Consider the following 13,085-nt stretch of genomic DNA (forward strand, 5'->3'; position numbering starts at 1 on the left):
ATTTATTTTTACTCATTTATCGATCCGCCCCGTCGTAAAAGGGGGTTGCCTGTCTGTGTGGATGGGATTGGGGAAAAGCTCGTTTGAGTCTGCCTGCTGTTTGTGGTTGTTTTTGTTGTTTGATTACCGCGACTCCCTGGCGCGTTTTATCTCCACGGCGATAATGGCACCCAGTCGGGCCACGTGTTTCTCATTTGCTGAAGCTTGCGCTCCATCTGGATTCTGCGGCTCAGCGACGGGCTGCCGGCTGATTGGCCGTCGTCAGCCAGCGGCTTTCCGAAGCGGTTTTTACTTGTGAGAAAGCGGGAGAGAGCTACTGCTGGGAATTTGACTAAATTCAAATAACGTTTTACTCTGTCGCTCACGCTCGCCTCCGTGTTCCTGATGCTCCTGCGCGATTCGCTGGCTGTCCGTCATGTGACTTACCGCCCGCCTCCCTGTGGACGCTTCGCTGGGTCAGAGAGCTCCTCGTTACCGCGGCAACGGGCGATATTATTGGCTGCCCCAGCTTGTCACTTCCTGTTTTCCTCTGCTCCTTAAACCCCAGGAGTGCATTCCCCTGCTTTTTATTATTCATTTTTAATTTATTTTAAAGCGCTTGTCTTTGCCGAGCTGTCGTGTGCATGCATTGGCTTTTCTGCTGTTCTAAATGCCTGACAGTTTGCATGTCTAGTCTTGTTGGTTTTCTGCAATTTTAAGATTTTGTTTTTTTCCCCCCACCTCTCTTCCCCAGATCAGGCAGGAGGGCCGCACAGCACTGGGGGGTCCCGTCTGACTGAGGGCGTAAATCCCGCGAAACTGCGCCAGTGAGGGGCAGCGCCAGGCCTGGGGGGGAGATGAAACCGGATGGGGTCGACACTGCAGCGCCCATGGAAGTCCTGGGGGCGGAGCCTGTAGTCGAAGGACCGCCCATGGAGGAGGAGCCGCAGCCGCCTGCCCCGCCGTCGCAGCTTGAGGAGGCGGCCGAGCCGCAGCAGCAGCAGCAGCAGCCGGAAGTGCAGACGGCGCCACCTGCCCCCAAGGAGGGGAACGGCAAGCCCGCCGACCCCAAAGCCAAGACGAGAGGACCCGCTAAAACCAGGCCCGCGACTGCCGCCGGCGCCAAGACCACGGGACCGTCCGGACCCGCCGCCCGGCCCGGAGCGGCCCAGGGCCGCATCCTCAACGGCGTCCAGAAGCCCCTGTCCAACGGCCTGGCCAGGAAGACCAACGCCACCAACGCCGCCGCTCCTGAGAAGAAGAAGCTCCCTGCCGCCGCCGCCGCCCCTCCTAAAAGGCCTGCGGGACCGCCCGCCCCCGCCAGACCCCCGGCCAAGGCCGCCGACAGGAAGCCCGTCGGAGCGAACCGGCCCGCCACCGCTCCCGCCGCCGGGCCCGCCGGCACCAGGACCGCGACCGGAACCGCCCAGCCCCCCAGGAAAGCCCCCGCCGCGCCCAGCAATGGGGTCAAAGCCAAACCCAAAACCACCGGTAGGTACATGTAATGCGCTTAAGACACCTAGACTAGGTCACTGCATAGTCCTGGCGTGGGTCGTTGTCCTCATACTGCACCCCTTACCGGCTGCCTTGCCTCTGTGTGGATTCAGCTCCACATTCTAGATTATTCCATGATTACTTGTGAAGATGGTTTTGCTTACGAAGGTCAGTTTTTCCTTGATAAATGACACTTTTATTCTCTCTCTCTCTCTCTCTTTCTCTGTCTCTACTGCGCTCATTCCATCATTCACTTTTTCCATTCCAACTTCCTGTCTCCCCCCCTCCTCCTCCCCCAATCACCAGTAGCTCCCAGGCCAGCCTCTGCAGCTCCCTCCAAACCCAGCACGGCTGCTCTGACCAAAACCGATAGGCCGACTGTTCCCAAGGCAACCAGGTAAGGGATCCAATGGCGTGGTAAAGGTTTTTTTATTTATTTATTTATTTTTATTTTTTTTTTTTTTTGCCCCTCCCTATGAGGAGAGTGCTGGTGGGCGGAGCCTGTGCACTGAAAGTTGCGTAAACGTGGCAGGCAGGCGTTCACTGAGCGGTTAGCGCTTGCGGAGTCCTCCGGGCTGCGTCGCCTGATCTCCTCTTGTGATCCTGACTGCTCTGCCTGCCGTGCGTCTGTGGTAGTCCAGTGTCGTCTTATGCCCCCCGTGGTCCAGTTAACCGATTCCTCAGGAATCCGCTCTGGCCTTTAACTGCCGGCGGCTCAGTCCGTAACACAGCCGGTGAACAGTAGTTCGGCTGTGCACGTTAAAACGTTCGCTGTGTTAGATGCGTCGCGTTTGTTCAGGTTCGTAGCTGATTAACATGCCAGATACGCTAACTGGAATGTGGCTACGGATCGCGCTGCGTTACATTGCGTAATAATCCCTGTTCACCCCGTTTCCGTTCAGACTGCGCAGTGTTGAGTCGAATGTCTTCATTACATTACATTACAGGCATTTAGCAGACGCTCTTATCCAGAGCGACTTGCATTGTATCCAGTTATACAGGTGGATATGTACTGGAGCAGCTCCTGGGGGGCAGCTGGCGGGGCTGATTGGGTTTTAGGAGCGGGTGCCACACGTCCAGGCTCCTGTGCAATTGCACTGCACCCCCCCCCCCCTCTTTTTCTCTGCGCTGCCTCTGATTGGCTGTGACAGTGCCATTAAACTCCCTGTGTGATTAGATTAGCCTCTGTCCTGCTTCCTCAGTAATTCTGCTATTTATTAAATGAGTGCAGTTCCCCCCCACCCCCCTCTGCTGGCCTCCTGGGGGCTGGGTACAGGGTCTCCTTATCCCTGCATACCGCGTGTCTGCCCACTTCCTGCTGGAGACTTGGGAAGTGACGATGCACTTCCTTCACCAGTGGCCAGCTGTGTGTGGGTGTGCATGCGGGTGCGGGTGGCTGTAGATGTGTGTTTGTATGGATTGGTGTGTGGGTGTGGGGATGCGTATATATGGAGATGGGTGTGTGATTGTGTGTATATGGTGTGATAGTGGGTGGGTGTGGGGATGTGTGTATGTGAAGATGGGTACATGTTTGTGGCTGTGCGTATATATGGAGATGGGTGTGTGATTGTGTGTGTATATGGTGTGTTAGTGGGTGGGTGTCATCGCTGTTCTCATGTTGGTTTGATTCTTAGTGGCAGTGCCTCATGGGTATTGCGTGCAAGCAGAGGGTCTGCATGGCACCAGTTACTGTAGTTCCAGCACAATGGAGCGGACTTCCTGTGTGCACTTGCTGTGTGTGGAACAGGATGTACACTAGTGCATTAATGGATGCTTGTACCGTGTGCAATAGCACTGCTAATGGAAAGTGTGTGTGTGCGTGCGTGTGTTGTACGACATGCCAGGTGGTTGTACTCTGTGTGTGTGTCTGTGTGTGTGCTTGTGGTAAGTGTGTGTGCGCGCGCATGGTAAATGTGTGTGTGTGTGTGTGTGTGTGTGGTACGCGTGTGCACGCTGAGCCTGTCCGGCCCCGCTGATGTAAGCGCTGAGGTAACTGTAGGGAGCCGCCAGCCTTGGCCAGAGCCCCACTGATGCTGTACTGCTGAATTACCCATGAGTCCCTGAGCGATGGAATAGAACATCACTGCCTGCTGAGAGGAGAGGGAGCGAGAGAGAGAGGGGGGGAGGGAGGAGTGAAATGGGCTGTGAGGGAGAGTAAGAGGTACACAGGCGGTCGGGGAGATGTACAGCAGATGGAGGGGGAGAGCAGAGGAAGGAGGGATAGAGGCCCAAGAAGGGGGGAGGAGCGTCACTTTGCGGGTGTGGCAGATCCTTCCCATCATGCAGCTGGGCTGTGCGGTGCGAGGCGTGTGGCTGTGCATCGTGGGAACGTGTGCACGCACTGTGGATTTCCAGGGCTTCGTATGCAGCAAGTCCAGTGCGGACTGACTCTGCTCATTCCACACACACACACACGGGCTCTGGTCCTCTGCTACTGGCTGACGGTCGTCCTCTCTTTACGTTTGAAACCCTCATTTCGTTCCCTCCCCTCCCCCCGCCTCCACCGCACCTCTCTCACTCACTGTCCCCTGGGGGGTTTTCTGTTTTGTGTGGGTGCAGGAGAGACCTGTGCTCTGTGAAGCAGACTTGTCACTTCACTCTGAATTTGAGAGGGGGGTGGGGGGGGGTGGAGAGGGCGCTTTGTGCTTAAATCCCATTTATCCTGACGTGCTGCTGCCTGACTGATCTCTGTAAGGCGCGTGTGGCCCCTGTGCGAGCATCTGGCAGGCAGCCGCTCTGAGTGACAGGGGGGCGGGGCTAGGGGCTGCAGGCTCAGCTCCCCACACCGCTGTCGGTCTGACTGATCGCTGTAAGACCCGTGAGCGCGTGGGCCCTGTGTGAGCATCTGGCAGGCAGCCGCTCAGTGACGGGGGGGGCGGGGCTAGGGGCTGGGGCTGCAGGCTCAGCTACACAGGAGTCAGTCTGGCTCGCTCTTTGTTAATGGATTAATGGAGGTGTGAACACTCAGCGCTGTCAGCGTTGGAGCCTGTTTTATTTTTTATTTTATTTTTTATAAACCTTCCACTGATAATCATGTCAGCCCGTTACAACCTCCTACTCCAGGAGTCCTCAATCTTATCCAGGCCGGTATGGGTGCAGGCTTTCATTCAAACCAAGCACTGACACACCTGATTCTACTAATCGAGGTGCTAAGCAAAGATTCCAAGGGGTTGATTAGTAGACTCAGGTGTGTCAGTGCTTGGTTGGAACAAAAGCCTGCACCCACACCGGCCCTTTCTGGATAAGATTGAGGACCCTTGTCCTACTCTGTTACTACCCCCTACCCTGTGTGTGTGTCTTACTAGCCCCTGTTCTCTGTGTGAAATTGGAACCAGCCTGAAAAAGCTATGGATTGAATCTTGTGTTTTTTGTTTGTGAGTTTTGCTCAAGTAGCAGCTGCTTGGTTTTGTTGCCGTTGCCGTGGCCGCGGGACGAAGCCTGCCGCACCGCTTCCTGGTGTCTGGATGGTTTGCGTGCGGCTGGATGGTTTGCGTGCGGCCGGCTTCAGGCTGTGTTCAGCCCAACCCTGTGACTCCGCTGCTGGAACTCCTCTGGCTCTCCTGAGCGAGGAGGAGATTCTTAAAAAATCCTTTTTTGGGTAACGTGCGAAACGGAGAAACCGAAGCGCTCTTACTGTTTCGGCCTGAGCGTTGTGTGGCTCTGCAAGCGGGCCTCAGTCAGGGAGCATTATGGGAGAGTGAGAGATTCCTGCGCAACCCCCCCAGCCCCCCCCCCCCCCTTTCCCCTGGCTTTGCTGCTTAATTAAAATTTCATTTTTAATAAGTGAGACGACCTCTCATCGGGATTCTAGCTTTCCCTCTCGGCTCGTCTGAGTGCGTCTGCGTGCGTCTGCATGCGTCTGTGTGCGAGCGTCTGCGTGCGTCTGTGTGGGTCTGTCTGCGAGCGTCTGCGTGCGTCGGCGTCTGCGTGCATCTGCGTATTCTTGGTTGGGTTAACTGTGCTTTCGGTGGGGTTAGATACGCCCCATTTAAACTGGGGGCCTGACTTTGATCTCGCATAGTGACACACCGGGCAGCCCAATTATTTTAATTATTGTGAAATATGCAATTAATGAGACTGCCTTATAAAATTAGAAGAAAAAAACCCACTGGCAACAGTTTGGGACTTTTATGGCTTCTCTGTGTTCCTCGTGGCATCTTGTAAATGACTAACATTTAATTATGACCCACTGCCCTCTGAATTCACAAGCCTCAGTGCACTTCTGCCCCGCTCTGCTTTTAGACCAGCGGCCATAATGAGGGTGTGCCTGGAGCCCTGTGGTGTGCAGGCGTCGATGATGTCACTGAACAGAACACTGTAAACATTCCGCTCCGTTAGAGCCTCTGTGCGCTCAGAAACGGCCAGAGTGCGTCTTCACCTCCTACTGGGGCGAGAACTGTGCTGTTTTTCTCAGGGATTGCAATTCAGCGTCTTATAGTAGCTTAGGGGTAGGACAGACCAAATAAGGATGTATGTATTTTAATCAGTTATACGTTAGTCATTTGGAAATTCCGGCTGTATCACAGGTCCAGTGAGGAAAATGTTACAACCGATACTTTATCCAAAATGAATAATCCTTTTTAAAGTGTCTGCTCTAACAATTTTACTTATTAGTATCGCATTCATTCAGAAAACCCTCTTTTCCAGAATGAACTGCAGTGCTAGAAAACAGGAATGCATTCATTTGGTTTTAATGAGCAGTTGTGCCAGAACCTGGCTAACTGCGTACCCAGACCTGTGAGTGTATGCTAAATCACTATAGCGCTAATGCAAGTTAACTAGGCTTACCGGAACCAAAGTACAAATCCTCAGAACGCGTAAAAACTAGCCTAGAAAAGGAAAAATATGAAACCAGGATAATATCACCACAACTTGACTTGATAGAGATGATGGAGAGAGGTAGGGGGGTGGGGTGGGGTGGGAGAAGCTTTGAGCAGAGACCTGGTCGATTTTCAAGCGATTGGGTTAAATAAGTGTGGAGAGTGATTGTCGACCATAACAAAGTGACAGTAAAGTCCGTACGTTTCGTTTGTTTGTTTCGTATGTGTGTTTATTTGAAAGTTGGCGTGGGCAGCTAAGCAGCGGTAATGCCTGCCTTTGCTGCCGCGTGTTCCTTCGCTCTTACGCACGGCTGGCTCTTAAGTTAAAGGCGGCACTGTGTTGTATTATTCAGCAGGTGCTCTTGTGACATCGCTCGCTTCCTGGGTGAAACGTATCCCAGCGGCTCGCTCTTGAAGGCCCCGGCGGCTCGCTCTTGAAGGCCCCGGCGGCTCGCTCTTGAAGGCCCCAGCGGCGACCGAGCCCGGTGTTCCGGAGTGTTCTACACGCCAAACTTCCTCTGCTTCGCGGACCGCTGTTACGAAAGCGCAGCAGGAACGGCGTGGAGCCCCGCCCTCAGTGCCTGGGGCCGGCCGGGGTTGGGGTTGGGGGTGGGGGGGTGGGACGGTTTTTCAGCCGCCCCCCCCCGTGCCTGCGCTGTAATGACCGTCCCACGCCGTTTCTCCTCTCGGCCCCGCCCCCCCGTGTCTGAGGGCCTCGTTAGTGAAGCGGAGGGTAACGCGGTCGTTGGGTTAATGGCGTGTGATCGCACGAGTGATGCGGCGTTTTCCGTCTGCCTGCACCCGCGAAACCCCCCCCCACCCCCGGCAGCGCCTCCACGGGTGAGCTGAAACTGTCACAGCTGATTCTCTGTGAGACTGACTGTGTTGAGGTTAAGGTTGCTCACAGCTGATTCTCTGTGAGACTGACTGTGTTGAGGTTGAGGCCTGCTCACAGCTGTGGTTAAGTTAGGGCCTGCTCTGCCCTGTATCTGTGCTGTTCGGTTGGTCTTTGTCTCCTGTATAACTCGTATCGTGCCTCCACAGCCGTCCAGACCTCTCCTCCTCTCCACCACTTCCTCTCCCAAGGCTTCTCCTCCCTCATTCCCCACCTCCTTTTTTTAGTTCTACCACACTGCCTTTTTTTGCATTCTGTTTGAACAGATGAGTCATCTGTCCTTGGTTTCAGTCACTTAGTTTTTTTTTTTTTTTTTTTCTTTTCTTCCTCTTGCAAATGAGTCTACCTGGCTGAGCTGATGTCCTGGACCAGTGTAAATGGTGTCATTTTCACTCTCTCATTTTACTCTTCCCCCCCCGTCAGGCCTTCCTGTCTAGTTTTGGAGCCGTCTGTGTTCATTCCCTTAGTGTTGTTTGAGAAGCAGGGTCGTGTCGCCTTGGAACATTTTCTGCTCTGGCGTGGTAAAGTGGGCCTTGAACTGCAGAGCTATTTAATCACTGCTTTTCTTTTTTTCCTGTCAGAGCAAAGAGCTGACTGGGTGGAAAGAACACTCCCCCCCTCCCCCCCCCCACCAATGCCACGTGGCGCGTTCATTAGCACGTTTTTCTCCGCGGCGTAGCTCGGACCGAGGCGACGCCGCGGCCGCATGTAGGCTAACGTCCCGCGCGCTGGCCGCGATGGCGGTGGGCGCCGGCGGGCGATGCTCGTCGCCCTGGCGCGGGTGAAGGTCATGTGGGGTTTAGTCAGAGCGCTGACTGGAGCGGGCCGTGTGCCAATCAGACCCCAGCCCCCCCATCCCCCACCCCTCCCGGGCACTGAGACTTCCCCTCAGCTGCTCCTCTCCGGAACGTGCAGGGATGGGGGGGGGAATGGGGGTGGGGGTGGATGGGGGGGGGGGGGGGGATGAGGATGGGGGATAATAGGGGCGGGGAGGGGGGTCCTTCAGTAAATGAGGGCTCCATCGCTGGGGAATAAACGCCCTTTCAGCTCGGGAGAGAAACCTGCCTCACAAACCTCCCTTTATCCCTCTCCTCTCCCTGCTCCACATCCCTCTACCCCAAATCACCTCTCCAGCACACTCTCCTCTCTCTCTCTCTCTCTCTCACACACTCACTCACTCACCGTCTCTATCTCTCTCTCTCTCACACACTCCTCTCTCTCTCACTCACTCACACTCTCTCTCTCTCTCTCACACTCACTCACTCACTCACTCTCTCTCTCTCTCTCTCTCTCTCTCTCTCTCTCTCACTCTCCTGCTAACTCCTCCCCCCCGCCCACACTGCTGGAGAAATGACTAAACAGCGTATCGGATGATTAATTCAGTTTGTGACAAAGTAGATAACCGTGTGAACGTTATTCTCTCTAATGGAGTGGCAGAGCTTTCATTTGGCTGTGCTTTGAGGTGACTGCAAACAGCGGAAATTCCTCAAATGGACAACATCTGTGGAATTTCAGCTGTTTGCCTGCCAAACCTACAGCTTGCATGGACACTTTTTTTTTTTTTTAATGTGGGCACTAAATGAGGTCGGTTATACCACCATGTCGGTGGCATCTGATCGAGATCTGGAATAAAATTCCAAGAAGTCTACAGCATCGGTACAAATGTTGTGCTCGTGATGTAATCTGTCTCGTGACGTGATGTAACGTCTCTCAGAAGCAGTCTGTTATAATCTAGAATGTTCTGAATTCCGAGCGCCTCCTGGATGCGCTCTCTAACGCGGTTCTGCTTCTCCAGGCCTGCCACCGTTCCTCCTTCCTCTCGACCCGCCCCCACCACGACGACGACGGCAACGGCAAAGGCAGCCGCCGCCTCCACCAAACCCTCCTCCTCCAGAGCAGGTGCCACAGCTCCCCCTGCTGGTCGCAGCGCAGCAGTGCCGCCCACCAAGACCGCAGCTCCCGCAAAGAAAGGTACACATTCAGAGGCCCAAGGTAACACATGTCCTGGGCAATGAAGAGGACTCTGTTCCCTTAGGGGAGGAAAGGGAACCTGTGATTTGCAATGAGGCAGTCTGGGGGGACCTCTTTTTGGGTGATTTCTGTTTTGAGGCTGAGCGGATGTGGTGCCAGCTGCTTGTGTGCAGGGCTGAGCGTGGGAGAGGGAGGGAGGGAGGGAGAGAGGGAGAGAGATGGGTCTGTTTCACACTGAAAGCATATTAATCCACTCCCCACTGCCACCCTGGGCTCCTGTCACTCAACTTCCTGTATATATCTGAAATTTGTTAGTGCTGTCTGACACGTATACTTGGAACACAAGGCCTGTGCCTGACACGTATGCTATGGAATATAATGGACTGTGCCAGCTATGTTTGTGTTTGGTTCTCTTCACTCTTAAATCCATGAGGGGGTGTGGCCGCTTGATAAATGGGGGCGGTGTAGTTTTCTGCTCCCCAGAACGTTTGAGGCCCTTAACTTTTTTTTTATCTGTGAAAATGAACCCATTTTAAAGCTTTGCCGTATGGAGAAGACAGTTCCAAACTGTAATGAAAACGACACAATGGAGAGCCCTTGTGAGACCCGGTCTGTCATTAGTGGTCTGTGGTTTCAGTGTGAGCAGGGTATCCGTCAGTGCCAGTGCACACTGCTCCCGTTCCCATGGCGCCCAGCAGGCACGATGCGCAGCCCGTAAGGCTAACGAGACCAGCGTTTCCCCCTCTGGCTGCTTGTCCTGATGCCGCTTTTATTTCCCTCCAGTCTAATGCAGCCGTGTCAGTGTGCCTGGTTACCCCTGCCTGCTGCCTGCTGCCTGCCTGCCTGCTGCCTGCTGCCTGCCTGCTGCCTGCCTGCCTGCCTGCTGCCGGCCTGCTGTGCTGGGCGCTGTGTTTATCGTTTCTCTTCTCTCTGTGTTTGTAGATGTTAGCCGACCGACCGCAGCGGCGGCCAAGAAACCGGCGGCAGCAGCGGCAGCCCCCGCCCGGCCTTCACCGGCCCGGCCCTCTAAACCCGAGGCTCCCAAAGCCGCCGCCGCCGCCGCCCGGCCCGACACGGCCGCTGCCGCCACCAAGCGGCCGGCCGCCGGCGCCAAGGCCGCGGACGCCAAGCCCTCCCGGCCCAAGCCGCAGGACGCCAAGCCCACCGCCACGGCGGAAGTGAAGGCCAGCCCCCGCGCCGCCGCCGCCGGGCCCCGGCTCGGCCTCGCCAAGACGGCCACGCCCAGCCCCAGGAAGGCGGTGGGCAGCAGCACCCCGCTGGCGGTCAAGCGCGGGTCCAAGCCCACGCAGACGGTGCAGCCCCTCTCTGCCAGCGGGGAGCCCGCCAAGAAGACCCAGCCCGCCGCCGCCGCGGCTGCCACCGCCACCGCCGTGACCGCAGCCGCCGTCGCCACCACCGCCGTCGCCACCGCCGCCGCCATCGCCGTGGTAGCAGCCGAGCAGCCGCCCCCCGCGGAGGCCCCGCAGCCGGCCGGGTCCCAGGGGGAGGAGCCGGAGGAGGCTCCGCCCTCTCTGTCTGTCGCGGGCGGAGTGGAGAGCGAGGCCGTGGGCCTTCCTGCCCAGCAGCCCCAGGCTCCGGCGGAAACCCCGGCGGCCATTGTGGCTCCGCTGTCCCCTGCGTCCTCGCCCGCCGCTCCCGCGTCTTTACCCCTGCAACCAGAGGGGGCGCCGCCGCCGCCTGCGTCTGTGGGAGCTCCACTGAGCCCGGGCACCGACAGGCCGGAACAGGAAGTGGAAGACGGACAGGAAGTGGAAGACGGGCAGGAGACGCTGGTTCCTGTGGCGGCAGTAGCGCCGGTGAGTCAGGCGGCTGAGCCGGAGGCGGCGGAGTCCGTTCCCAGCGAGCTCCACGCCGCCGCCGCCGCCGTGGCTCCCAGCTGCCTCCTCCCCGAGCGAGAGGAGGCCGTGGAAAAGGCCGACGAGGAAATCAACGACGACGAAGAGGTGGGGGAGGAAGAGCGGGAGGGCGTGAGCGGCGCTCTGCCCGTGGAGCAGGCTCAGCCGGGTTCTGCAGGCCCGGCCGGGCCCGTGTGGCGGGGCGGGGCGCTGACTGCGGCGCTGGAGGAGGCGAGCCACCAGGGGGCGTCAGAGCTGAGCGCTCCAGGTGAGCTGGAGAGCGCGGACCTCCTGGGCGATGCCAGCCCGAAGGGAGCGTCTGCCAGCTCCCCCGCCAAGGTGCCCGACACCCCCGCCAACGAGGAGGACGATGACGAAGACCCGGTGTGCGACATGGAGGTGGGCTCGGAGCGGGCGGAGGACCCTCCCAGGGTACGACACGAGGGCGAGGATGAGGAGGAGGACGAAGACGTGGAGATGGCCAGCGAGGGCGTGACCGAGAGCGGGCTGGAGAGCTACGGCAACGTGGACGAGGACGACTTCGCCGAGGACGAGCGCCTGGACAACCTGAACCGCGCCCCGCCCATGGCCCCGCCCCTCCTGCCCACGGCCCCGCCCCTAGCCCCACCCCTGGCCCCGCCCGCCCCCTGGTCCCAGTGCAACCCATTCGCCGACCCCTTCTCCCAGCTGCCCCAGCAAGCGGCCGACCTGCTGACCGGGCCCTCCGAGCCCTGGGCCCCGGACCCCGAAACGCCCACCCAGTCCCCCGCGCAGGCCTGGCTGGAGCTCAGCACCCCCGCCCTGGTCCCCGTCCCGCTGACCCGGGACTCGGCCCGCCCCCAGGGGGCCCCCCCGGCGGGGGGCATGTCGCAGTCCAGCACGCTGAGCGGGGCGGAGCTGGCTGCGCAGAGCAGCAGCAGCACCAGCACGCCGGAGGAGCTGCGCCGGTACGGCAGCGGCTCGGAGGAGCTGGCCCCGCCCCCGCCGGCACAGGCCCCGCCCCCGCTGCCCCACGCGGCGCACGACCTGGCCGACGAGGATGAGGAGGAGGAGGAAGAGGAGGCGGAGACCCTGCCGGCCGACGAGCTGCTGGGAGGCCCCTCCACGGCCCCGGAGTCGGCCACGTCGTCCCCCGCCTCCTCCTCCTCCTCCTCGGCCGACGAGGCCAGCGACACGGAGGGCGAGATGCAGATCAGCGAGCCGGACGCGCGCGGCATCGACAACATGGCCTTCGACAGCCCGGCCGCCGCCCAGAGCCTGCCCGCGCTGGAGGAGCGCGAGGGCGAGGGCGAGGAGGAGGGGGAGGGGGAGGGCGGCGGGGGCACCCCCCAGTCCGCCAACTCGGCGGCGTCCTACGGCTTCGACTGCACCACCTCCACCTCCACCTCCACCTCCAACTCCAACGCCCACTCCAGCGCGGAGAGCTGCAGCAAGAGCCCCGGCATCTTCTCCCTGGAGAACGAGGACCAGCTGCTGGAGCAGGCCAAGGACGCCCCGCTCATCCAGGAGCTGGGCCTGCCCGCGGGGGAGGCGCGCCCCCGCCCGGAGGAGGAGGAGCAGCACTACATGCTGTGCGGCAAGACGGGGGCGGAGCTTCCCGACCGGAGCGCCGAGGGGGGGGGCCCGGCCCCGGAGCCCCTCCCCTTCTCCGCCCAGCTCGCCGGCGACGCCCCCGACGCCCAGGCCCCCTACTACTCGGCCATTTGTGAAAAGACTGATAACGTTCTGTCAGGTAACGTATAGTCCCGCCCCCGGTAATAACGCCCCCCCCCCCCCCCCCCCCCCCCCAACACCACCACCACCAACCCCCCCCCGCCCCGCATTGCTGTTCATTTTCTCTCCGGTTGGGATAAATGTCTTAGGAGGGAGGGCGAGAGGGAGAGAGGGAAAGCGAGAGAAAGTTGGAGGGAAGACGATCAGCGCCGCTTCCCTCTGTGGTAAAACCATTATGATCATGATTATGAGTATATGGCTTAAACTCCTGTATGTGCAATAGCTACTACTATTTACTATTAGAATGGTTCTTTTTGTTTGTTTGTTTTGTTTTTGTTTTTTTTTCCTTTTTAATTA

At 58.5% G+C, this 13,085-nt stretch overlaps 1 protein-coding gene across 4 annotated transcripts in view; it reads left to right on the plus strand.

Annotated features, from left to right (window-relative positions):
• The window catches only part of LOC118221393 (nascent polypeptide-associated complex subunit alpha, muscle-specific form-like), a 32,948-nt gene that overhangs the window by 14,474 nt on the left and 5,389 nt on the right, over positions 1–13,085 (plus strand). For 3 of the 4 annotated variants that reach the window (XM_035406437.1, XM_035406435.1, XM_035406436.1), the window contains exons 2-5: positions 734–1,470; positions 1,780–1,870; positions 8,984–9,159; positions 10,102–12,747. In XM_035406437.1, coding sequence (XP_035262328.1) covers positions 837–1,470; positions 1,780–1,870; positions 8,984–9,159; positions 10,102–12,747 — 3,547 coding nt within the window. In that variant the 5' untranslated portion in view covers positions 734–836. The remainder of the gene's footprint in view (positions 1–733; positions 1,471–1,779; positions 1,871–8,983; positions 9,160–10,101; positions 12,748–13,085) is intronic. The other variant, XM_035406438.1, reaches the window with a different exon arrangement.

Source organism: Anguilla anguilla, chromosome 2, assembly GCF_013347855.1.
Source record: "Anguilla anguilla isolate fAngAng1 chromosome 2, fAngAng1.pri, whole genome shotgun sequence".
NCBI classification, from domain to species: domain Eukaryota; kingdom Metazoa; phylum Chordata; class Actinopteri; order Anguilliformes; family Anguillidae; genus Anguilla; species Anguilla anguilla.